Source organism: Myodes glareolus, chromosome 10 (assembly GCF_982192425.1).
Source record: "Myodes glareolus chromosome 10, mMyoGla1.1, whole genome shotgun sequence".
NCBI lineage: Eukaryota > Metazoa > Chordata > Mammalia > Rodentia > Cricetidae > Myodes > Myodes glareolus.
The window spans coordinates 72,784,389-72,811,733 of record NC_142035.1 but is presented as its reverse complement, the minus strand read 5'-3'; the positions used below and the strand labels follow the sequence as shown (position 1 = coordinate 72,811,733).

Sequence of the window (27,345 nt, the reverse complement as noted above, 5' to 3'; positions counted from 1 at the left end):
CACATCACATGGGGAATCAGACACCACGTGTACACCTGTGAAGAGGCCTGCCACTTCCTCTCCTTAATTTCTGCTATGCCCTGATCAAAATTTGCTTTTCACAACACATGTATCTAGTCCTGTGGCTCTCAACCTTCCTAATGCTGCAACCCTTCAATTCAGTTTCTCGTGTTGGGGTGACCTCCAACCATAAAATGATTTTCATTGCTATTTCATAACTGTAATTTTGCTACTTTTATTAATCATAATGTAAAGATCGGATATGCGGGATCCAATTACAACAGAGATCTTGAATCTGTGGCTCAGAGAACATTGCAGAAGAGGAAAAGGACAGATAGTAAAAGCCAGAAGGCTAAGAAGCCTGCAATGAATCAGTCTCTTTTAGAAACGGCTGCATAAACAAGAATGGAGCAATAGCAATATTAATAGATGTGTTAACTTGGAAGAGAGAAAACTACATGGAGTCCCACTCCTAGACAAAGAACTACAGGAAACTATGACTTCTGGGAGAGGGAAAATTAGTCTGTCCTAGGCATGGGCCCTATTATGGATCTCCTGATACAGAATGGTCAGCACTGAAACTTTATGCACACCACCACCAAGAATGCATTCAGCAGGTTGTATCCCTATGTATTTTTGCACAGAAATATGTAACAACAATATCTGAATAAAAAGAATCTCTCAATTTTTGAGTTACAGGTGAAGTGGGGGGGTTAGAGGAGGGTAGTTGGGAGAAGACGGAGGAGAAAAGTGAGGGGAGAAAGTGATATAATGCTATTTTAACTAGAAATATTTTAAGAAGAAAGCAAATAAAAAGCAAGTATTGGTGAAGTTGAAAAGAAAGTGAAAGACTTACACATTCCTGATGGGATTGCAAGACAGTCCACCATTGTGGAAATAAATATAGAGGCTCCTAAAAACAACTGAAAATAGAACTGCCAGCTATGCCATTTGTTCAAAGAACTCTAAGCATATCACAGAGACACGGTCATATCAGTGATTAGTGCAGGGGTAGTCATGACAGCTAAATCATAGAACCGATATAAGTATCCATTGACAGAGCAATGAACAAGAGAAAAATACATATACACAGTGGAATTTTATTCACCCATAAAGAACAAAATTTTGTAATTTTCAGAATGAAAACAGATACAACTGGAGTTTACCATATTGTTGTCAAAGGTTACTTGTTTGTTTCCCAGCCACCCAGACCCGAAATAAGCATACAGAAACTGTATTAATTAAAACACTGCTTGGCCTATTAGCTTATGCATATTTCTAGCTAGCTCTTATATCTTAAATTAACCCATTCCTATTATTTTATATTTTACCATGAGGCTTGTGACCTACTGGCAAGGTTCCAGCTGGCAGCTCACATCTTTCTCCTCTGGCAGCTACATGGCATCTCCCTGACTCCACATACTTTCTCCCAGCATGCTGTGTAGTTTTCCCACATAGCTCTATTCTTCCCTACCACAGGCCAAAGCAGTTTCTTTGTTCATTAACCAATAAAAACAACACATATACGAAAGGACCTCCTACATCACCATATGTGCTGGCTGGATTTTTGTCAGCTTGACACAAGCTAGGCTCATCTGGGAAGAGGGAACCTCAGTTGACAAGGTGTCTCTGTGAAGACCGGTCTGTAAATCTGTGGGGACATTTTCTCTCATTAATTAATTCTCTCATGATTCATGTGGGAGGACCCAGTCCACTGTAGGTACCACACTTGGGCAGGTAGTCCTGGATTGTATAAAACCTCTAATTGAACAAATAAGTTAACAGTATTCCTTTATAGCCTCTGCTTTAGTTCCTGCCTCCAGGTTTCTGTCTTGAATTCCTGCCCTGATTTCCATCTGTGATGAGCTGTTATCTGAAAATTGTAAGATGAAATAAATCTTCTCCTCCACAAGTAGTTTTTGATCAGTGTTTTATTACAAAAATAGCAAGTAGACTGTATATCATTATTATTAAATTATGATTTTCACAAAGACAAACATTATATTTTTAAATTTGTGCATCCTAGATTCATAAAATCATATATATATATATATATATATATATATATATATATATATATATATATATGAGAGATTGAGAAGGAGAACAAGATGGAAGTAGAAGTGAAACTTGTCTAGGGCAGCAAATAGGAATTATGGTAGATGACAAATGGAAGAGGAGAGGGCCATTAGGGAAATAGTTCAAATGTATTATATACTTATATGAAAATACATATCCAGCACCTCTTACAATGACTCTATGCCAATAAAGACATCAATTTACTGTGTAAGCATAAGTTAGTAATTTGTGATTAATCTATGATTAATCTCTATCCTGTTCCATTTATCTGTGTCTTGATTTATTCCTATAACATGTTGTCTTAGAAACTGTAATTTTGTGGTATTTTTTTAATTAAAGTACTGTGATTCTTCCAGCTTAAAAAAAAGTTGGGCAGTGTTAGGAAACTATTTCAGTAGGTGAAGTGCTTGCCTTGTGAGGAGAGGCACTTAAGTTTGTTCCCTAATGTACACATTGAAAAGGCATGCAAGGGGACTTAAGACTGTAATCCAAGTGCTGAGTTGGTTGAGACAGGTGGATCCTTGGGGCTCTAAGACCAGTCAATCTAACTGAATCAATGAGCCTCAAGTCACAGTGAGAGTCTTTGTCTCAGGAATACCAAGATGGATGATCACAGTGAGAGAGAGTCTTTGTCTCAAGAATACTAAGCTGGATGAGTCCTGAGGAAGGACTCATGAGGGTGAACTCTTGCCTGGCCTTCAAATATATATACCAACACACATTCTTCTACATTTCATAATCACACACACACACACACACACACACACACACACACACACACACACCAAAGTGCCACCTCATACTTCTGCTCACATATCATTGTCTAAAGAAAATAATTTTTTGTGATGCATCTTTTTCCAACCCTTAATTCTTCATCTATGTATATTTTATATTATATTAGTGAAGTTTCTTGTAGACAGCACACAATTGTATTATATTTTTATTTTTTATATGTTTAACCAGTCTTTTTATTTTAAACTTTCTTCTTCTTCTTCAAATCTTTAAAAATTCCCTTCTTTATTTCTTCAGTGACCCAATGATCATTTAATAGATTATTGTCTAGTTTCCAAAATTTATGTGCTCTCTGTAAATTTTATAGTCACACCTGTTTGTTTCCTAGTCACATTTGCTTGAAATACATTTTCTATCCTTTTACTCTAGAATAATGTCTATCAGTGTCATTGAAGCATGTTTCTTGGAGGTGGAAGAAAGATGGGTCATGTTTTCATACACAGTCTGCTAGTCTGTATCATTTTATCGTGGAACCAAGACTAGTAACATTCAGGGCATTATTCAAAAGTGTCCATTAATTCCTGTCGTTTTGCTGATTGTGTGATATTTTATTAGACTTCTTTCAATCTGTTCTTGTCCTGCTTACTTATTCCCCATGACCACTTAGGTGTGGTCATCCTTCTCTGCAGACTGAAGTGTTTTTTCCAGTAGTGGCTATAGAGTTGGTTTAGTGGTGATATTCCTTTAGTCTGTCTTTGTCGTGGAAGATTTTTATTTCTTCAATTTTAATGGATAGTTTTTATGGATTAACACTTTATCAGGTCCCTTTGACTTTAAAAATTTTTGTAAAATAATCAGGTGTTAATTTGATCAGTCTGCCTTTGTAAATGATTTCACATCTCCCTGTTGCAGTTTTCAATAAACTTTCTTTTTATAAATACCCTTTCTTTATTCTGTATTTTAATTTTATATTGTGGAGTATTTCTTTTTTTCTCCTGTTTATTTGTTGTTCTTTAAGCTTATTATTCTTGAGTGGACGTCTTTCTGTATGTTTGGAAAATATCCTATGATTTTATAAAAAAATATTTTCTATGTCTTTGATATGATTTTTCCTCCTTATTCTGTGCCTGTAATCCAAAGGTTAAAGCTTAACCTAGTGTTTTAGAGTTCTCCCATATCCTGTTCATGTATTTTATTTAAATTTTGTTTCATACACTACATTTTGATCATGATTTTCCCTCCTCCACCTCCTCCCAATTTCTTTCCACCTCCCTACCAACCTAACTCCATGTTCTATCTCTATTTCTCTTTCAAATAACCTAAAACCAAATAAACAAAAACACCTAAAAACAAAAAATGAAGATTAAAAACAAAAAGCCAATATAATAAAATAACCAAATCTCTCTCTCTCTCTCTCTCTCTCTCTCTCTCTCTCACGCATGCACGCACGTGCGCGCGCGCGCGTGCACACACACACACACACACACACACAGAGAGAGAGAGAGAGAGAGAGAGAGAGAGAGAGAGAGAGAGAGAGAGCGCCATAAAACCATTGAGTTTATTTTGTGTTGGCCAACTTCTCTGGGGGCACAAGACATGCTTAGAGTGTGGTTGATATACCTGATGATACTACATTGGAGAAAATTGATACCGATTTTCCCTTTGCCTGCAGCTATCAATTGCCAATAGCTTCTTGGTTAGGGTTGAAAACCTGTGTCCAGTTCCCCAGCTCAGTGCTGGGACCCCATCTGTCTTGAACCTGTGCAGGTCCTATGTGTGCTGCCACAGTCTGTGAGCTTGTATGTGCACCAATCCTGTTCCGTCTGGAAGACACATCAGTCATTCTGGTTCTTAAAATCTTTCTACTCCCTCTTCTGTATAGAGCCTTGCACCTTGAGAGGAAGGGTTGGATGGAGACACTGCATTTGGGACTGAGTGCTCCAAGATTGCTCTCAGTCTCTGTGTGTTGTACAGTTGTCAGTCTCTGTGTTAATTACCATCTACTGCAAGAAGAAGCTTCTTGGATGAGGGCCAAGCAATGCATTCATTTATTGGTACAGCAATACGTCATTAGGAATTCTTTTTTTTTTTGGCTGTGTTTTTATATTATAATAATAATAGATTTTCTTGTAGGTGCATGATCTATCTGGTTTTATGTTCTTACCCACATTAACAGTGTTGGGAATAGGTGCCATGTCATTGGGTGGATCTTAATCCAATTTTAAAAATGATTGTTTACTCCCACAACATTTGTGCCACTGCTACACCAACATACCTGGCAAGCAGTTCGCTATTATAGGTTGCAGAGTTTGTAACTGGGTGATATTGATAATTATCTTTCTTCTCTAGTGGTATTACCTTCTAGCACCATGAACTCCAGTCAGTAAGGGTTAAGCTTTTAGTCAGGCAGCAACTTGACTTCTCCATGTTTGGTTGCATAAGTGAGAGTTGTCTTCACAATAGGGTTCTATAATATAAATTTATCATTGACCTTTGCTGAATGACCCTATCTCTCTGCCTAGACTTCCAGCCTTGATACTGTTTTCCACATGAACTATTTTGTTAATGAGACTTTCTACTGAGGGTTTATTTGGTTTGCTGAGGTTTTCATTTCTAACACCATTCGAGTTTGGCTATTCTTACATAATTCTCTATTGAATTCTATTTTTATATTTTGTATTGACTTTCTTATTGTATTCATCTGTTTCTGTTCTAAGTTTATTTGTGTTCTCCTTGAGCTATTTAAGCATAATCAATATTCTTTTTAATTCTTTTCAGGAAGATCTTCCAGATTTCTCTCATTGGGGTCTATTATCATGTGACTAGCACTTTGTGAAGGAGATTTATTGTCTTAGATTTTCAAATTACTTTTGTTTCTGGACTTGGATTTGTGCATCTGGGGTTTCTTGGTTGAGTGGAAGTGTGGTCCACTGAGTGAGCCCCTGGGGATTGTTTACCTGTCGGTGCTGGGAGCTAGAGGAACAGCGGAAGTGCAGGCCAACAAGGTCCAGGGACCCCTTCCCCATTGGTTATGGGCACTGAAGAAAAGGTGAAAGTTTGTACCTAGCGCTCAGGTTCTAGAATCTGTAAACTGTTGGTGCTGAGGGCTGTGTGGGACGATATAAAGTTGGGCCCAAAGATTCATAGTTTGGGTATTTCTTTACATATCAGGAGTTGGGGGGGGAGGTTCAGTCCATCATTTTCTTGGGAGAATTTAATACATTTGCATTCAAAGTTAATGATAGCCATGAATTTGTCAGTATATTGCTCATAGTCTGTTAGCATTATACATTTTTGTCATTTTCCTTACCTTTTGTTATTTTATAGTACAATAGCTTCAGTTGTTTTTGCTTTCCATATTATGTATCTGTTTCTTTGGTTAGTTTTGTATATTCGTAGCTTTTAATAATAACAGTTGCCATCATTTTACTTCTTTTCCTTTTATTTCTTTCTTCTTTTTCTTTTCTTTTCTTTTTTCTTTTCTTTTCTTTTTTTTTTTTTGAGACAGGACATTTTTGTGAAGTCCTGTCTATCCTGGAACTCACTATGTAGACCAGGCTGGCCTCAAACTCACAGAGATCCACCTGCCTCTGCCTCCAGTGTGCTGGGATTAAATGCGTGCACCACCATGCCCAGCCCCATTTTTTTGTCTCTAGTGCAAGGCTCCACAAGTGTTCTTTGTAGAACTGGTAGGGCTGTGGTAAATTCACTCAATTTTTCTTTATCTGGGAAATATTTTATTTCTTCTTTAGTATTGAGGTATAATTTTATTGGGGCAAGTATTCTCAGTTAACAGGTTTTCTTTTCTCTTTCAGCAGCTTGAATATGTCTTTTCAGAAATACATGAATTATTTTAAAGTAATTTGGTTTTATGCATATAATTCTTATAAACATCTTAGAAAAATTAAAGTATAATTGATGTCTCTCATATATATATACATATATATTTAAGAAATTATATTTAACTTTTGCCAACCACACATGTATATACATGAACACACAGATATACACAGACACACTGAACTAGCAGGTAAAGCAGAAAAATAGATATTTAAGCCATGTAATTATGAGTATAAACTTGTTTGGGTTAAATTCTTTGAACTCTTTGAAGAAGGGATAGCAATTGTAGAGTAATCATGAGAATTACAACAGGCTGGATGAAATACTGTATTTTCAGATATTAAGAGGTTAATGTGTAAGTATATAGAATACTCTTTAGAGGTAATGTCCATTTTATTTGCAGACATTTAGGCAAGAATTGTTATCAACCACACAAGGGTAAACATGAGTACGATAGACCTAGAACATGTTAAAGCAGAAAACAACAATATATCCATTGTCTTAGTTAGGATTTCTATTTCTGTGAAGAGATACCATGACAACAGCACCTCTTAAAAAGGAGAACATTTAAGTGAGGTAGTGGCTTGTAGTTTTAGAGGTTTACTCCATCGGCAACTGTGAGTATAGTGGCCTGTAAGCAGACATGGTGCTGGAGAAGGAGCTGAAAATTCTACGTCTTGATCCAAAGGCAACAGAAAGTGAACTGAGACACTGGGCGTGGTTTGAGCATTTGTGAAACCTTAAAGCACTCCCCCCACGGTGATATACCTCCTCCAACCAAGGCCACACCTACTATAGAAAGCCATATCCCCTAATAGTGCCACTCCCCATGAGCTTATGGGGCCAATTACATTCATACTGCTACACCAGTGTACAAAGAAGAAAATATTTGAAGGTATAGGCATAGTCAAGATCTTTCTGGAAAAAACTCCAAAGGAACAGAAAACAAAGCAAATAATTGACAAGTAGAATCGCATGGTGGTAAAAGTTTATGCACTGCAAAGGAAGCTATCAGCAAGAAGCAGTGTGCAGAATAGAACAAGCTTTGGCTAGTTCTAGAATGTATAAAGAACTCAAAATAAAATATCTTCCCATGAATAGATAGCTGAATGAATTGATAGTGTCCAAAAGAAGAACATAAACGGTTAAAAACAATTTTAAACTAGTTTTCAACATTCTTAGTTGTGGAGGTGCAAATTCCACCACCGTCAGAAGGGTTTGCATTAAGAAAACAATAGCGACAGATACTGGTAAGGGATGGAGAAAGGGGGCTTCTTAGTCATCATGAGTGGGTAGATAAACTAGCCCAGCCACTGTGGAAGCAACATGGAGGCTTCTCAAGAAACCAAAAATAGAACTACGGTATAGTCTATACTGGTTCTGGATACTTCCCCAAAGGACAGAACCAATGAGGAGTCAAAGAAGTGTAGTCATTTTTAATTATCAAACTATATGATTATGATATTAATTTGTTACTTCCGAGTTCTCATGCTATCTCTTTAGTAATATATGAGTAAAGGTCATATGTCTTTCCTAACTCCACTGATGAGGAGTCCAGAAGTAGAAACATCAAAGATAATTGTCTTTTAAGCTTTTCTTATTTTTGGAAAATTCTATGCTTTATTTTATGTATATTTAGAATGCCGTCTAGGCAGAAAACATATTTTAAAGATCTACAAAATCTTAATGAATTTAACATATGCATTGACATTTTAATTTAGTACATGGTAAGGTAAAATAGCTTAGAAAGGCACTTACAGTAAACTCAAATACAGGTTACATGACAATGAACTTCAAGGCCGAGGAAGCTTTTATTTTGTTGAGTATTTTGTTTATTTTCTTCTTTGTATTTTTTTTCTTCTTTGAAATGGGCTCTGATGTAGCACTTGATATCCTGAAATTCATTATGTAGACAAGACTGATGTCACACAGCCGACCTCTTTCTTTTCAGTGTCGCCATATTGGGCCTGTTAAGCAGTTTAAGTATTTTACACAGTTCTGAGAGCTCTATGTTCTTTGTTATTCATAGAGTTAGTTTTCATTCAGCAATTTTAAATGGCTTCTTAATACAAAAGTAAAGGGACACACACACACACTCACACACACAGTGGATAATGGAGATGGCTATGTTTATCCCTCGTCTTCTTTTTACCAGAGGATAGAGCCATACTTAAATTCTTGAATTGAAGTCATTTTCTCCTATCAGGCTAGATACTCAAAAATCTAATAGGTGTGACATCAACAATTACTCCTTGCTAACAACTCTTGCAGTTTAACCCCTTCGGGTGAGCACGCTGATTGACGAGTTGCAGACAGCTATCCAAAGCAGCAGAGGCCCTCTCGCTAAGCTGGGCCCCCAATTACAGGCTGTGCAGGAGCAGTTCCTCCTGTGTCTGCCAACACCTTAAGAGCCTCCCTGCAAACACCGTGGTCCCCGGGGTCTGCAGCTCAAGGTGGGTGTCACTCTGACTCTCACTGGATACAGGCAGAGACAGAAGCATTCGATGCCGTTGAGGACCTGTGTGACATTGGTTCTCAGTCCTCCTCAACGGGGAGGTCTGACTTGCAGGGAAAAGAATACTATTCAAAAACCAGGGCCTCGAAAAGGAATAACTCTGTGTCTTTGTAATGGGGGTTTATAAAACTTAGCATTCGATACAGAAAAGTAAACTTAATGAAGAACTTCAGTGAGTGAACATTTACATACATCTCAAAGAAATAAAATACTGTGTCCGTTTCATTTTCTAAAAAGCAACGTATTTGGAAACTATGGCCACGGTGTAATAGTTGACAGACAGCGGCAATAAGACTTGGAGGTGAAACGGCTGGGTGACTGATTGATGTTCAAACTACATTTCCAGGAAGAAAGATACGTATTGGATGAGTGTGACACACGTCCGCGTTCACTTGGTAAAATCAATACTTAAGAATATACTGAGGGGAGAAAGGTGAATTGGTTATTTGTCAGGACAAGATGGCTAAATGTCCCAAGCTTCTCTGCTCTTGCAGTGTTAGGTGGGAAAAGAAAAACCCACATTGGCTAAAGCAGACGAAGTGACGAAAGCTGAGGGGACGTAAAGATGTGTGGATTAATAGCAGCGTAGTCACGGTGTCTCCGTCAAGTTAATGCAGTTCTGTAACTTTATAGGTGGCATCTCAGAGACCTCTGCTTAGCGGGACCAGCGTCGCTGAGCGTGTGGTCCTTTCTGGGTAAGAGGACTGTTTGGAGACCTCCACTGCCTTTCCATCCCATTTACGGTGATATGATCTTATTCATAGCTGCCTTCTGCTCAGCCTTCGTCTTGCACTTTATTCTTCATGAACACCATTTTAAAGAGTATGGGAGCGTGTGATGATAGTCCCATGGATTGATTTTAAATGGGAATATTGCCATTAAAGATTGACTTTTTGGGAAATGTGACTCAATCTTAAATGCATCGTCTGTGCTGGTAAGCGAACGATTCAGGGAGTGACATCTAAGGCATCGAAGACAAGGGTTCCCACTGTTGAGTGATATTGTTCTTTTCAGGTTTTGGACTGTTATGCAAAAATACTTGCTATTGAATAAGAATAAAGCAGACTAAGGGTTTGGCCACCTTAACGACATGCCCATTCCTTTAAGTCCACTATTGTATTGACTGTAGTGTCGCTGGGGAAAAGAACGTTTCCCCCTGTCAATGCATTGTTGATTCTGAAGAATTTCTATCATATTAACACATTAGCTTGGCAGTAAGATTTTAATTGCAGACTCTGAACTGTTACTCTCACATACTCATCCTTTTAACATGCTTCAGAATTCTTTCCACACCAGCAAATAGGAAATTTATAAGCAAAGGAAACACATTGTATAATATTTGTCGGTACCTGCTGTGGTGTCTAATCTGGTGGCTACAATCTGCACGAGGCTATTAAAACCAAACAAACAAAACTTCCAATGCCTTCACTGTGCTTTATAGGCTTTCTTGGCGTGAGCACTGCCAGTCCTGTATCCAGCACACCAGAGTGGTTAGATAACCTGTCCAGAATTCTCTCCCACATGTCTCATACATTCCCCTGGTGATGTCCCCGCCCCCAACCCCCACCCCAGGAAGGCTCGACCTCATAGCCTTCTGCCTCTGCTCTATTCAGTTTCCCTATTTGAAACACTGAGCCCTCTCAAGGCACACATTATTCTTCTAAATCCCAAGAGCTCCAGGTATCAGCTCAACTCCTTGACCTTTTAGGGTAGTAGTTTCCTTGTTTGACTGGATAGAATCATCTGGAGACCATCTGAGAAACACCACTGTTTTCTACTCCTGTTGGTTTGAGCGGAATGGTTTAGTGTCCTGAGGCTGGCTTCCAGCAGCTTGTGAACAACAGTTAGACTGTCAGGTCTAGACAAAGGTTAGATACAGCCATTATTAAAAATCGTTTATAAACATTGAACTGATCTCATAAAAAGATAATTGTTTCTTTCAAATTTTTTACATTTTACTGTTGCCTATTCTTTCTGTTATTATTGCGCATTTCCTGTGTGTGTGTGTATGTATGTATATATGTATGTATGTATGTGTGTTTGGATGCATATGGTGTGAATTCGCTAGGAGTGTGCTACATTCCTTTCAAGGTTTGTTTTCAATAATAATTTGTTATGATTCAAAACTGACCAGTCAGAGTGCATACACAATAGAAACCAATACGTGATAAAAATAAAGACTTGAGTTAAGGGTTGGTTGATTGGTTGGGACAGTCCATGGACAAAATTTTTCGTTTTGTTTTAAGTTTATTTTCATTAGAACATAGCCATACCTGTTCACTTTCTGCCTATGGCTGCCAGCCTAAGACAATAGCAGAGTGGACTGGTTGAGACAGACCATGTGACTTTAAAATCCTAACATATTTACTACATGGCCTTTTCCAGGAAAAAAAAAGTGAACTAAGTCTTGATTTGACTGTAATAAGAAAAAAGGTAACATAGATTAAACATGTTGATTAAGTTTCAAGGTATAGCATTTCTGTATTTATTGCACTGTGATTAGCACCCACAAAAGCTGCTTTCTGAGCTAACTCAGGAACTGCTGTGACACCGGTTAACAGACGGTCACATGCATGCATCTAGTTTTACTTCTGTCTTGTATATGGGAACATCAATTGATATTCATGTCAAATCGGTATTGTTTTCTCGTTTGTAACTATATGACGAGGCAAAAATCAATGAACACATTTGTTGGCTGTGTGGGATTTGCAACAGAGAGTGCATGCTTTATTATTGTTTGGTACTTATAGCCACAGATCCTCATATCACCAGAATGTGTGATTGTCACCCCCCATCTCTAAGCAGATGTTTACAAATATTATGAGTTTTTTGTCAACTTCATACAAGTACATAATGTATCTGGATCCTTCTGTCACCTGCCCCCTCTCCTGCTGAACCTCTTTCATCTACTTCCATGTCTTTTTGTCTTCTTTCTGTGGCTCACTGATTTAATTGGGGCTGCTTATACGAGCATGGATTGGGTTATTTAATAAAACAGAGACAGCTTACCAAGGGCTATACCGCTGAAGAAAATACCAATACCTCCTCAGAAAGGAGTGGTACCTTGTAAACTCCTCCCTCATCCATGACAGAATGTGGACTGGCCCATTCTTGTGCAAGTCTTGCGGAGGTGACTGCGGCTGCTGTAAGTTTCTAAGTGGAGTCGTCATGTTATATCCAGAAGGCTGCTTTCCACCGGAACCCTCCCCGACTACCTCACCGAACATTCCTCCTCTGCCCTGCTCAATGACGTTCTCTGAGCCTTGGAGAGGGTGACAAGCAGGAGTTGGGTTATCACTATCACATCTTCAGATGTGACCCAGGCAGCCAGAGTTTTGAATTTTTCTCTTTGAGGATTTCGTATGTATTCTCATCTTTCCTTCTTCTCCTCCCTCCCGTTCTTCCTATCTTTCCCACACTCCTCCTAGTCATGGCTTCTTACCCTTTAATTATAAACATTACACATATGTACATAAATTTGTTAATACAATGTAAATACGTAATTTAGTGTTTCTTACATGTGTTTAGGGATTGGTTAACCTATCAGTAGTTCGTTCCTTGAGAAGACTGAATCTCCCTCTCTCGGCACCCGTGAATTGCCTGTAGCTCTTCTAGTGATGAAGGCTTGAGATAATTCCCTTACCCTCGCTGGCATGACCATTGGTATCATCATTTTTTAAATCTTGTTTTGGTGGCTGTATTGTTAAGAATTCCTGGGTTCGTGTTGCATATAGGACAATATCTTGAAGTAGCTATCCTATTCTGGTCCTCTGGCTTTTACAATCTTCTGCCCCATCTTCTGTGATGTTCCCTGAGGTTTAGGAGTTTTGGTTGTGTTGTAGATATACCAGGTGAACTGTATATCCCACAAAGTCATTTGGACTCTTCCTTCTGACCAGTTGAGGTTTTCTGTAATGATCTCTGTCTGCTGAAAAAAAAATTTCCTTGATGAGGGGTGATAGCTATTCTTACTTATAAGTATAAGGATAAACATTTAGAATGAAGTGAGAAATTATATTGGTTTAATGAAGTGGCAGTCCTATTCTAGGATTTATGGCCTTACCAATCGTGGATCATAAGGTAGTTTTATGGTACCAGGCATGAATTCCCTCCAATTGAGCAGGCCTTATATCAAACTCAAGAGCAACTGGTTCCCCCAGTATGTAGGTGGCTCTATTGCACCTTTCAGGATGGTCCTGCCGTTCTAGTTATTGATCACAGTATTAAAACTGGGTAGAACTCTTGATTGCTTTTCTTCCTGGGCAGCTTCCATAGATTCTACCTATGCATAAGAGTTGCTTCTCCTAGGGTAGTCTTTCCTCTGTCAGAAGTGTATGGTGTTTTCAGAAATAGGGCATTACTATCAATTTCTGGGCAGAAACTAACGACAATGTTTTGGTCACTCTTTGAGACTCCTCTGATTGACATTTTTTCAACCTCTTCTTCACTCAGTTTGGTCTTGGAAAAATGTCGGATGGAAAGAACAGGGTGACGAGCCCTTTAATCCTCTCCTTGGCTCGTTTACATCACTTCTTTGCACAGAAGTCACAGCACAACCTAGGAATCAGTAACCCAAGAACGTGTGGCCGTGAATTCACTTTCAGTTCTATGTTTATTTGAGCATTCTTCTTCCCCCCCCTTAGCTCCCCCAGGATTTGTTAATTGTTCATCTGAGTTTCACTTCTCTTTGCTTATTTTTTTCTTCCTGTATTGAGGAGTGAAGTGCGTGTGCCGGAAGCACGCCCCCGCTGAGCTGCACCCCAGACCTAGCCAGTGTTCACTTAGCTCTATTTCTCTCTGAAAAGTCCATGCGTGTATATAATGTGTTCTGATGATTTTCACCCCATGCTCTCTTTTCTTCCTCTCCCCGTCACTTCCACTCCTCCCGACAGATCTTTCTCATGTTCATGTCTTTTCAGTTGTCTTGTGACCCAAGTTTAGACCCTGGGGTCTTCTGCATGATCGTGGGTATAGAACTGTCCAATGGGACCTGCTGGGCTCACCTGTAGTTGTAAACACTCTCAAATGTAGTCAGAGTTTCCTTTGTGGGACTGCCAGCTCCCTAATAATGACATGGAATCTTAATATGAAAGCCTGGCCTTTAGCTTAGGCTTTTCCCCAAATAACTCTTATAATTTAATTAACCAGCTTTTATTAATCCATGTTTCGTTATATATCTCTGCTACCTCTCCTTTGCACCATATGCCTGATTTGCTCTGTGTCTTGCTCGCATAATACCCACACCTAGAGTCTTTCTCCTCTTCCTCTCTCTCCCTAGAAATCCTGCCTATCCTCTCCTGACTAACTATTATCCATTCGGCTCTTTACTAAATCAACCAGAAGGTGCCTTGACAAAAACACATCTTCACAGTGTACAAAAAAGATTGTCTCACAGCACTCAACAGTAGGTACACATCTAAAGACAATGACTCCCCATTTCCCAGCATCCTGGAGTTGCTAACAGTTCAGCAGGGAAGAGCAGGGCCTCATGAACTCCTCCCCCAGCCATGACTGACTGTTGAGAGGTCCAGTCTTCAACAGGCCCAGTACAGGCAACTGCAGTTGCTGCAAGCTCATGATAATAATGTGGTTATGCCATTAGCCAGTCACCGTTGCCTCAGAAACAGAAAGCAGCATAAGGACCTGTTATAAGCAATAAGGTGCCAGACAATTGGATAACTTAGAAAAAATTGGTGGATTGCTATTCTACCAATACACAACCTACTAAAGCTGAATCAGAAGCTCTAGAAAGCTTAGCAGACAAGCAATCAGTAAGGAGCTGGTATTAGTAACCATAGACTTCTGAACAAAGAAAAGGCAAGCAATATCTTCACAGATGAACTTCTCTAAGTCGATAGAGAGTAATTAACACCAGTCTTCCTAAAACTCTTCCAAACCTAAAGGAGAGGGCACTTTTAAACGCAGGAGAGCAGCATGACTATGATATCAAGACAGGATGAAGGCAGCGCGGAAAAGAGAATCCAGGATGACGTTGGGCAGTGCATGACGGTAATCTGATGAATATAAATTTTATAATTCTGCATCAGAAACAAGTAAAATTCAACAGGGCACAAAAATATCATAAGTTATAGCTAAATAATATTTATTCCTGAGATTCAATGAAGGCAACATATGAAATCAATCTATTACCACATGTATATAATATGTTTTAACAGAGTTAGAGATTAAAGTCATCTGATATCTCAAAAGATACAGAAAATCTTGATGACGTGTTCAGTATCACTTATGATTCAAACCGCTCAACAAAGTAAACATAGATGATTGCGGAAACACAATCGAAGGCTATTTATGGAAATTCTACAACTAATATAACAAATAAGTAGATTTCAAAATATCTTCTCTAAGCTCTGACACCAGGAAAACGAGACTGACTCTTGCCACTTCTATTCGACACAGCACTATGGATACTAGTCAGAGCAATTAGACCAAGAAAAGAAAAAAATGTAACAAAATTAGAAAGAAAAAAGTAAAAGCAGAAAGTTCTCAAAAGATGAAGGACAAATAACCAAAAGACACAAACAACAGTCACATGACTAGCTATCAGGGAAATACAAATCCAGCCACATGAAGATTCCATCTTGCCCCAAGTATACCCCTCCTTGGTATTTGCCCCAAAGAATCCACAGCAAGTTGTCACATCTGGGTTTGCTGCAGCACTGCCCATAGCAGCTAAATTATGGAACCAACCTAGGTGCCCGTCAACAGAGGAACAATAAGGAAAATACGATTTATGAATACAGTGGGGTTGCTCTCATCATAAAAAAGAATGAGATTTTGTCATTTTCAGGAAAATGGATGCAACTCTAGATTAATCTAAGAAGTCAGGCTCAGAAAGTCAAATATTATATGCTTTGTCCTATTTGTGATTCCTAGATCTTGTATAGTCATGTACAATCATGCATGTGTATATAAAAAAATAGAAATGAGATAGTTGAGAAACAAAGCAGCGAAATGGGAGGGAGTTGTAAAAAGGGAAGGGTGGGGACAATGGGTGTAGGAAATGCACTCATTATATAGCTATAACTATTCAAAAATAAAAAAATTAAAGGCAATCAACTGAACAATCCGTCACATGTGGCATCTGAATCTAGAACACCGAGGGTCCTCTCTAGGGACTGGGTGCAGGGCATTCAGATTTGGGGCAGTTTTCTACCATAGATGATGCTTTCTTGTCTCTACTGAACTATTCATCCTCACCGTTCCTTCAATGATACTTAGAAAAGAACTTTTGGGCTGGTCTTAACAGTAGAACCTCTTAAAAAAGACACATTATTTCCACGTCTCATTTTTAGAATTACATGGTCTAGTACAGTGCCAAGTTTTTAAAGGACAGTCTGCAGATACTGATTCCCACTGTGGGAAATTCCTTCAGCTTTTTTGGTTTTGGTGTTTGCTTTTGTACAACTCTACAACAAAACTGATTTTCAGTTTTCAGGTGCTCTTGTGCTTGTGACACGGCTCACTCAAGTGTTCAGGGCCCAGGAAAGGTCAGGGAATGCTGGAAAGAACACTCAGCATCTTTTCTATCCACTAAATTAGCTCATTTTTAAAAATATAAATAAGCTGGTAAGATACAATGATGGCAATTTGGCATAAGGCTAAGAAAACTGACACGGTAGCTTTGCCTTCAAATAATCACACTATTGGTCTTAGAAGGACAAAGAAAAGTTTCTGTCTAAAAGTCACTACAAGATTCTTGCGGTTTGCTTTATAATTGTAAAGAAACGCCCACTTTCAAGCCTGACTCTAAAGGGAGCTTCCATTGTTGCCTGGCCTGGATCCATGACCAAATCTTGCAAGCTTTAGGTGTCACAGGACCTGTATCTTTCTCCACTGGCAGCGTGTGGAAGACAACCAAGAGAGCGTCTGTAACCAACTGTGTGTGAGAGCCCTAACTCCAGTGAAAAGGCATCCGCACCCACCTTCCGCGTCCATCCCTCATGCCTTTCCCTCCTACTCACACATCACTGGCTCTTGCTCATCAATCCTCAGACACAATCACCCACCTTACATCTTGCTCTCCCTCCCACCATCCCCTACTGATTTGCTAATACCCTTCCCCATCAATCCTTTCCCTCGCTCTCTCAGGCTAACAGTGCTGACAGCATCTCTGTGGGGGTGAAGAAGAGGAGGAGTTGCAGGCAAAGCACAGGACCAGGAAGGCAGAAGTCAGTGAGCCATGGCAACAGCAGATGTTCTCACAGGGGCTAGGGGTGTTGGCAGCAGCAGGGGATGGAGTGAGAGGAGGCTAGGAAAGTTCGAGAGCACAGAGCACACCTGTTGTCGGAAGAGCTTGATACAGAGAGCGCAACCATGGGAGGCAAAGGCAATAGGAATCCTCAGCATAAAAAGACTGTAAAAGGCAGGAGCCAGAGAATGTACCAGAATGTCACCATCAACAGCACAAGCCAGAGCACACACTGTGGGCACAGCAGCATAAATAGTTGGATAGGAAAACAGGGTTACAGTCCATAGGACTTGTGTCCTGAAATTTCTCAAAATTGTGTTTTAAATTTTAAAAACAAAAGTAAAGCAAACAAACAACAACAAAAACCCAAGAACTTTCCCACAATTGGAATCAATGGCTGTATCATGTTCTTTAAACTTGGCATTATATTATACCACGTAATTCCAAAGATGGGACATGAGACAGGGAAATAAGGTCTTCTTAAGAGGCTCTACTGTTAAGACCAGTCTAAAAGGTATTTTTAAGATATGTAGCCTTTTTCTATGGCCCCTTAAGCAAGTCTAAACCTCTCTGAGCCTTCATTTGCATTAATAAGCTTACTAATAAGCTTTTAGGTTTCCATAGATCGATTTAATGCCTAGAATTAGACCAGTGTAGTCATTTGTCGGTAGAATAATTGTGGGTTTCTTTTACATTTTTGTGACCTTTTGTATTTACCTTGTGCCCTTGTTTCACTGGGAAAGCCTTGATTTCTCTGTTTTCTACTTGACCACCCCACATATATGCTATAGCCCAGGAGAAGCTCTATTGTACAATTACTGGAGTAAACAATCGGGAAGAACTGAGATACACCTTAAAAATGAGTAGTAAAGTGTGCTAGCCCTGCCCACGTTTGAAAAGGAACTGTCACACGAGTATGGTTTTGAAAATTTGCTTTAAAAGTTGGACAAAATGTGACAGAGATAATCAACTCCCACACGTAGACTGTACACTATTAGATTAGTTGGGTTACCCATTTTACAGGTAAAGAAACTGAGACACTGAGAGACTCCAGAGGGCGTCATGTGTGCCTTCCAACCTCTTGACTAGTAGCAACTTGCAGTGGGCACTGAGTTGCCCCACCTCCACCACACACACACACACACACACACACACACACACCATAACCACCACACACACTTCTTCCCAGGCCAGCGCCCCTCTTGCTGACAGACATCTGCAGTCAGATGTAAATCTTTGTGTTCTGGGAGATCCAGTCTTCTCTTTCTCCACGTGCTGAACAGAGAAACGGCTTTGGTGCAAACTCGGGAAAAAGCGATTGGTGCCTGCCTTGGCTCCCATGCAGAGCGTGTTGTAATGAGGCAGCCTTTCCCTGTGCAGCGCTGACATTCTAGAAGGTGCCCAGAGAATTGCCAGGTGGGCAGCCAGCAGGGAAAGTCCGCGGGCCAGAGCTGTATTACGGTCCCAGCAGTGACTCCCACTAAATGAACCACTGAACCTTACTGCTGCCTGCACACTCTCTCTCAGGGAGATTGTCCTTCTCCATAGCAGTTAATTTGGTTTTACCTCTCAATTAGCTTTTTCACAGAGTGTTTGATATGCTCAAGTTGCTAAGATTCCCTGCCCACATATGTTCCCCTCCCCAGCACTACCCACTGACATCTATGTTAGTCTGACTCATCGTGGATATTTTCAAGAATTCTTTGTTCGAATAACACTTACACGAATGAGGTGAGGTATTCATACGGGCTTAGGAATCTACTTACAGTTTTGTGATCTAAAAAAAAAATGGTTTACTCATGATAAAAAGTGTTTTGCTGTAAATAGTGCTTGTGTATGTTTTGGTTAATTGAAGCAGATATTCACACTAGGGGAACGTTATCGTGACAGGCAGTTATATTTTTAAAAAAAGCTGGAAACATGAGATTTTTTTTTTTTACTCTATCCCCAGTTGAAAAATGTGATTTCTAGGAATGAGAATGTGGGAAATCTGATTTAGTTCATGTTGAATCCTGCAATGTTCGTTACTCTCGGTGAAGGAGAACCTGGGCTGTGTGACTGTGCTCGTTAGAGCTCTCTAGCATTTGGGTAAAAGGAATATATGGAGCTTTTATTTGCCAAACCCTTATATATGGCATATCCTATTACATACAGCCCACATACATGACCCTCTAATGCAAGCTAAATACAGTCTCGGCCACTATATTACTGTGATCAGAGGGGAAATCCTGCTCTCTCTTCTCTCAGGATGGTCTCGTCACAGAGCCCATTAGCTTTCCTGGCTGAGGACACAGTAGCCTGCCAATGGCCCTCCTGTTGTCTTCTAGGTGATTTTGAGTAGACATAGAGTAAATTTGGTGAGGACTGTAACCGGATAAAAGGATCTATTTTTGTAGGCCTATTCTCTGTATTTTGGACATTTTGCTTTGTCCATAGTTAAGTGTTGAAATGGATTGCGAGCAAGAGCCCCGGTGAAATGTAGCTGTAGACACTCACAGGAAGGAACTCAGCCCTGTTAGGGTGGTTGTGGAGCCAGTGAAGGCCATCCTGCAGACTTCACCTTCTCCCACCTTCCTTGGCTCTCCTGTGGTTCTTGTCTCAGTCTAGGCTGTGCGGAGTTCTCTGCTCTTCCTTCCATCCTTTCTCCAACACTGCATGTTCTCTGAAGGTAAGATAGTTTCAAATTTTTTACACAAATTTTTTTCTTTGTAATTACTTTATAAGACAGATAAAGGAAGGATTTTGTTTGAAGTCATTGGATTTGATCTCCCACTGGCCCCTGACTTCTGGTCCACCAGCCTTACCTTGGGTTTAATGAGCTGAGATTGAACATCATAGCCTGTAAAGGGGTTAATAAATAATAATTCTGACTCCTGTTTTTCTCTTCTACAGCTGAGGTGACACAGGAGTGAATCTCTAACTGGAATTTCGTGCCTTGGCAAATGTGGGGAAGGGCTACTTTGGGGTTAGAGTCTTTTAGCCCATCCCTAAAATTCTATTTCATTGGTGACCATCTATTTTCTGTTCTTCTAAATGGTGGGCTTTGCTGAAATATAAAATTAACTCTCTTGAGATTTCTTCTTATGTAACCTTCTCGGTTGTTTGAAGATGGTATGGGCTCCAGCGTGTGACAGCATGTCCTACACTCTGAACTTCTTTGTCCTCCAGACGCCATGCCAACTGGTCCACCTCTGCAGGACTGAGATGCCCATCCCCCACTTCCACAGCTGCCTTCTTCCCAAACAGTTGCCCTTAGCAGAAAGGAGTACCTTCCCCATAGTGAGGCCTCCGCCTTCAAGGCAGCCTTTATCTAGCCTTTGTCTGGTGGGTGGCTTCAAAGCGGCGGCTCCCGTGTCTTACCTCTAAATGTGGGCCATTCTTGCTCCAGATCGCCTAAGAGAAGTCTGTGACAGTGTAATCAGTTCCCCCCCACTCTGAGTCCTGGGGTTCCAGCATCGCTCCTCAATGTATCCCAGCTAACTTACTGCAGGCAAATGTCATTTCAGTGTCTGATTCCAGAGGAACCCAGGCCAAGACAACACATAAGTTTATTGCAACATTTTAAATGATATCCACTTGAAATCGAGCAGGTGCTTTTGTGAGGCTGTATTATCTTTCTGCACAGACCTCTCAGCGTCATTCCTGTTGCTGGGCAGCCCCTGAATTTCGGCAGCACACCGTGGGGTCATTTTTCTATTATTGCCTCTTGACAGCATTGCGCCCTGAGGCATTTTGAAGCTCAGGCACTTGGCCTTCCGCTCACCTCATGGAGGGCTTCCTGGGTGGTCTGCCCAGTGGTTGAGGAGTGTTGGAAACCTGCTGTTCACCAACAGCTAGCTCTTAACCAGACTTATAGTATTAAAGGCCAATAATGGCACCAAACAAGTTCTCTCAGAGCCCATAAAGAGATATCACAAGGGATGCCAAGCAAACTTACCAAAGATCGGTTCTGGCTCACAGATTCCCATCGAAGTCAGCTTACTCTATATAGTTTAAATTTTTGTCACTGTCTCTATGATGTATTTGTAATAAATAGAGCTATTTTGATATTTGTTGATATATGTTTGTCTTTACAATTACTGCATATGAAGTTACATTTATGTTGATTGCTTTACATCTACAGATGTGGAAGTAGAGTTTCAGCAATATTAGCTGAGCCATCAGGATTTATTTCTCAGCCTCACTAACAAGCATCAGCAAATAACCCTACACTGGAACAACCAATAAAAATCAGCTCTTGCATAAACATGCCCATGGTTCACGTTCTGCTTTGAGCCACTGCTGTGTGCTTCTCTGATTAGCCTTGCCTCTGCAGTCTATCCGCAAACCAGAGATCACAATGATCCTTTAAAACCGTCAGCGAGGTGGAAAGAAGGCTCAGCTGGTGAAGGCGTTGATGGTAGAAGTCTGATGTGTAGCCTTAGCTCTGTCCCTGAGGTTCAGGTTAAAGCAAACAAACCAACAAATAGGAAAGTGGGTTATACATTTGTTATCATCACTCATGTTGGGATGGATCAGGAGAGTGTTTCAGAAGTTTGCCAGCCAGTCAGCCAGGGACTCAGTGCAGCATCAGGAAGGACAAGAGAGACCCAGCTCCAGAAAGTTCTCTTTTGGTCTCCATACACAGCCATGGCACCTGAGCCATATCCTCCTCCTACTCTACTGGAACATCCCACTGACCCACTGGCCTTTCTTGACCTTTATTCCTTTCTTGGCCTTTATTTCTCTGTCTGTCTGCATGTTTGCCTCTCTTACTCTGCAGCTGCAGTAGCTTCCCTACCACCCCTGGAGCATGCCCGACCTTTCTGCCGAGTTTCTTTGCTCTGGGATTTCCTCTGCTGCAGTGGTTTTCTCCAAGCCCATCTGCTTGCCTCTCACCCGGATTTCCAAATCCCGGCTCCAATAGGGTCTATCCTGAGCAGTTGCTTACTGTCACGCCCCTGTCATTCTGTGGACCCAGCCTATGGCTCCTGGCATTTTCTGCTTCCTCACATAGCACTTATGACCTTCTGCCTTACTCGGAGCAGCATGTGCTGAAGTTAATGCTTCAGTCCCTTCAAGCACACCAAGAGGAGGCTGATCTCGGCTAGACGGTGGTCATGTGAACAGGCACACCTATAAAGTGTGCAAACACAATATATTTCAGCTACAATTAGCTAAAACTACTACCTTTCTCAATCCACACTTTCCTTTTTCATGCTCTCCCTTGCACCTAATTGTTTCAGAGTTGCTATGTTATTTCTGAGGTAGGGCTCAGCAAAAATTGCTTGGGGTATGTTAGTCACATTTCCATCACTATCATCAAATGCCAGAGATAAGCAACCTAAACAGAAAATGGCTCCTCTGCCTCACAGTATTGGGAGTTCCAATCCATGTTGATTAGCTCCAAGGTTTTGACCCTGTGGCAAGGCAGCATAACAGAGCGTGTCTGTAGAATGTGGAGCAAAAATGTCTGCAGAGTCTGGAGTCCCACTGTTCATTCAAGGGTGAAGTAATAGCAACCTAGGACCTAACAGCCCTGCTCTGAAAGGCTTCAAGACCTCTCCATAGCAGTATCCTGGGGACAAAGCTTTTACCACACAAGCCTTTGTTGGACACAAGATCCAAACTATAGCATGGAGGCATACTGAATTTGGACATAGTGGTCACATCTCTGTATAGTCCAGTTGTCCTAGCCGATTTGATGTGGAAAGATCGCTACTGACCAATGGTCAGAAAGGGTTCTATTTCCTGTGTAATAGAGCGACAGACACGCCCGGCTGACGGGAGATAAGCATACTGTGAAATTACCAGAGCCATTGAACTGCTGGGCAATTCTTCTACACGTTGTAGTTTATAGTTTAAAGAAACCCGATGAAAGTTTCTGTCAAGTTCAAACTCAACCCTCAGAACCTTTGTGAACTAACCAAACAGTTACAATGCTGAGAGAAACCATTCTATTAAAAAAGACAGCTTTACTCAGTCATGTGACAGCAAGGAAGAGATCATCTTTCTTCCTGGCCTGAATTTAGTGAGGGGATTGTGGCTGGGCCAAGGGCTCTGTGTTTCTTTTAATAAAAAATGTCAAAGAACAACCGTGCAAAGACAGGTTCAGAGAATGGGACTCAGAGAATGGTTAATCATCCAAGAATATTTGCAACATTATTTAATGTTTATCATGGTTCTTTCTGTATGAGCTTTGAAAAGTATGCAAATTGTGATGTCTTGTTCTTCTAAATGAATATTTCATACTGTGCTTCTTTTTAATTTTTTATTCTTCTTGCTGAATGAAGCAACTCACATAATCGTCAGGCCTCTTCCCTCTAGCTGTTCCTTCATACGCCAATAGAATTCTTACTTAATGTGTGGATGGCTTGTTGTCTGTCCTTCCATCTTACCCAGCAGACAACATTTATTTCCAAAACAGAAATCTTACACCGTGTTAGTATAATTTAACTTCCTGACCAGTACTTGGCACATAGTACTCAGTAATATTTTTGGAATGAATGCCTACATCCACGACACAACAGGGAACCGTTAGTGTCAGTTTAATAGTTAATACCGGCATGAAGGAGAACGAAAATACCATGCCACGTAGAACACTTTTGAAATCTCCAGGCTTTGTATGACTAGGGACATAGATAGAAATTTCTATTTGACGGTCTTCTTTTGTTATTGTTTGTCAAGAGGCTCTGGGTTATTATTTTCTCGCGTCTGTTACCTTGAGTGCCAAGGCTAGCCATGGCTGCTCTGGGCATCGTTCTGCTCCACGGAGAGAATTTCGTTGTGGAGCTATAGGAAGTGAAGCCATGCCAAGCTCCTCTGGGAAGCCATGGCAGTAGCCAGTTTTTCTTAAAACAGCAATAAAGCCATAGGGAAACAAGCTTTCCTTTGCCCACATCTCCTCAGTGGTAGAAACATGTGACCTAGAGAGCCGTCTGTGTCTAAAAACTGCACATTAGAGGTGGGAGGACTTGTTACATGAAGAAGAGGCAACGGGCATCTCGAGACTGGCAGTGAGAGTAGGCATAGTTCTGTGAACTTCAAAACCAAAGGCATGTCCTTCCTAAAGAAGAACCTCAAAGAGTGTTGCTGGAGAGCTTAACTGCGACAGCACCAGTTTTCTTAAGCCCCTGGAGAGTTTGGGGAGCTAGAAGCAGTGTTTCTGCTTTGAGTGCACTGTTTTGTTTTGTTTTTTTTTTCTTTCTGGTTTTGTTTTTTTCCGGTTGGGCTCTTATTCCCGGACAGAGCACCGGAAGTCTCATTATCTGTGGTGAACAAAGCAGCCAGCTAAGGCCAGAGCTAGGTGCGGAAACTAGAGTGGCCACCTTTCTCGTCAATGCCTGTTGTTTAAGACTTTCATTTCAGATTACAGCCCTGAAGGGGTGGTTGGAACAGCAAGATGCTCTTCCCACCCCTGCCCACCCCCCATATTTGCTTATTTAGAGAAAATGCTTACTGAAAGTTCTATTTTTCCCTCCCCCCTTCTCTCTCTTTTTCTTTTCTATCAGGAAAAGACACTTCAGGTAGTCAAGCCCCAGTGTTGCCAAGCAGAGGCCACAGACTGTGCACTGGATCACTGTGCTCTGTAGGAGCACGGAGTGGGATCATCCCTAATGTTCTTACACGATTCAATTCCCTTTCCCCCAATAGGCTGCAGAAATGCTATTGAAACACATTGTTTCCCAAGCGGCATTAAAACTTACCAAATAAAGTATGAACTGTCTCAAAATAACAAAAGACATTTTTCTTTGTTTCTCAGAAAGTTATTTTCCTGAATTATCTTCTCTGGAAATGGCACCAGAACTACATAAAACAGTCCCACCCTAAAATGTGATGGGCATATCAGAAAAGAACTTTTGAGGGGAAAGAAAACCTAAACTAAACTAAAAAGCAAGGGTTTAAATTATTCATTAGGCCTCCCTCTGGCCCTAGTCTATTCTTGCCTAGTGAATGGAGCCCCTGCGTGGATCCTCGGTGTGGGCAGGGGGAGTGCTCACTTTAGTGGGGCCGTCCTGTCAGGACTGGTTTATTCGGATCCTTTTGACCAGAACATTTGCCGCTCTCATTTCTTCCTTTTTTTCCCAGCGACTGTTGCATAATGCAATATTTTATCTCTGTTTTCAGCAACTTGTTGAGCTTGTGCAGTTAAAATGGCTGACCTTCACCATCCTGTTATGTAATAAACCTGCCAGGCTGAATTTTCTCGAGTGAGTCAAAGGACGAAGACGACACTGATACCTTTCAAATAAGAACTAAACACCCTCCGTGCAATTTGTGGCTTTGTATTCTCCCAAGAAGGATGAAATGAGCTAGCTGACTGGTTGCTGGCTGAGTATTTGCTATGTTTGCTCCTTTCAGCATCCGCTGTGGCCAGCGATCTTCCTTCAGGCTCCAAGCTTTCTTCTATTTTAAAGGTGGTAGAATGCGAGTCAGGTTAGACCCGAGACCAAAGCGAGAGACAGAGGCCTTCCTTTCTTATCTTAGTACTCTCAATTTTCCACCCGATGGCTGGCGCATGTTTCGATAGTTGGTCTTTTGCCTTGCACACGCCCTTTTACATATGTCTGCATGTGCTTATTCCTGCTTTTCCACGTATTCACTTTCCTGGTATCTGAAAACGGTAAAGCCACTGGAGAGATCTCTGTTTACATCAGTAGAAAAGATCTAAAGTCTGACAGTCCAACTCAAGGTGATGAGATAATGCAAGGAGTGAGTAATTGTTTGTGAATGTAAGCATCCCCATGTAACTTAGAGTTAGAGTAAGCATCTTAGGGCAGTTTATAAAATATCAGTCATTTGTTGGTTTACAAAGAGAGGTACAGTTGAATGTTGACTCCTGAACTTAACCTAGTTATATCCCAACTACCAGCATGTTTGCATTTGAAAATATTTTTATACTGGGCTCTGGTTTAGATACAGCAAAACCTTTTGTCTATTTTAATTAGTTTTTATACTTTAAAAAGAAATGCCATAACATTTAGTGGAGGGTATACTCTGGGCATAGGATTTCTGGCTATGCACCCTGGGTGACTAACATTCAGCCTTGGTCTTCCACCATGCTCATTGTGAGCAAATCCCACAAATTTATCTCGGGCACTGTTACCTTTGCCTATTTTCCAGACAATTGGGATGTTTTTCAGGCAGAACCAACATGTTCAGGGTCTTTATTTTGAGCTTTTGTCTTGCATAAAAGGACATGGAACACCCTGTTGTTTACAAATTGGGGTTATGCGCCCGAGTGCACACCAGTGTCTTGGACTCTGTTGCCTCGTCTTTGTTTGGAAGCTCACTCTCTTCTCCTCTTCAGTACAGCACCCTCAGACTTATGTCTCCCTGGAAGCATCCCTTCCCTGGCTTGTAGAGCCAAACACTAAAGCTGCATCTTAGTTGGGCGGCACTCACTGGGCTATTGACTGTTAACCCAGAGGAGATGGGAATTTTTTATTTTAATTCATTAGAGAAAGATCCAAAACCTTAGCTGGGTTCCTTTCATTATCATGCTCATCACTATAGAAATCACCATGGCATCACAGTCCTTCTAGAATCTTCTACCTGTCTCCCAACCATTTGCATTAGAGTATATGACATTTTAGTAAAAGCTGAAACTGGAGGAGCCTTCTACAGGATGCTGTTATTCCTTGGAAACGTCATATACTGACTAATGTTTCACGGAAACTGTGCTTTAATTTTCAAGTAAATGTGGGTGGGATTTGAGGAACTTTAATTGGGTGGCATCACAAAACTCCACAGAGCTCATCTGAAGCAGCCCGTTCCCTTGTGGGCACACTCACCTCAATCTCCACCTGAGAGGTTGTTTCACGCTCTTTTCAGATCTCCCAGCAAATTCTTATCCTGTAAAGGCCCAGTGATGATAGCTTTAAAGATAAATGGATAAAGATTATCACAATTTTTGGCTTCCACAGCCCGGCCCTAGCCAATGACCTACAGATGAAAGGTACAAAGGCCCTTATCTCCCGTAGGCTGTTGG

At 40.7% G+C, this 27,345-nt stretch overlaps 1 protein-coding gene across 1 annotated transcript in view; it reads left to right on the top strand.

Moving 5' to 3' along the window:
- LOC125406552 (doublecortin domain-containing protein 1) overlaps positions 1-27,345 on the top strand; it is a 202,922-nt gene that overhangs the window by 155,658 nt on the left and 19,919 nt on the right. The window contains 4 exon segments of the mRNA XM_087910886.1: positions 8,936-9,034; positions 9,036-9,090; positions 13,520-13,533; positions 25,964-26,066. Of these exon segments, the coding sequence (XP_087767012.1) occupies positions 8,936-9,034; positions 9,036-9,090; positions 13,520-13,533; positions 25,964-26,066 (271 nt within the window).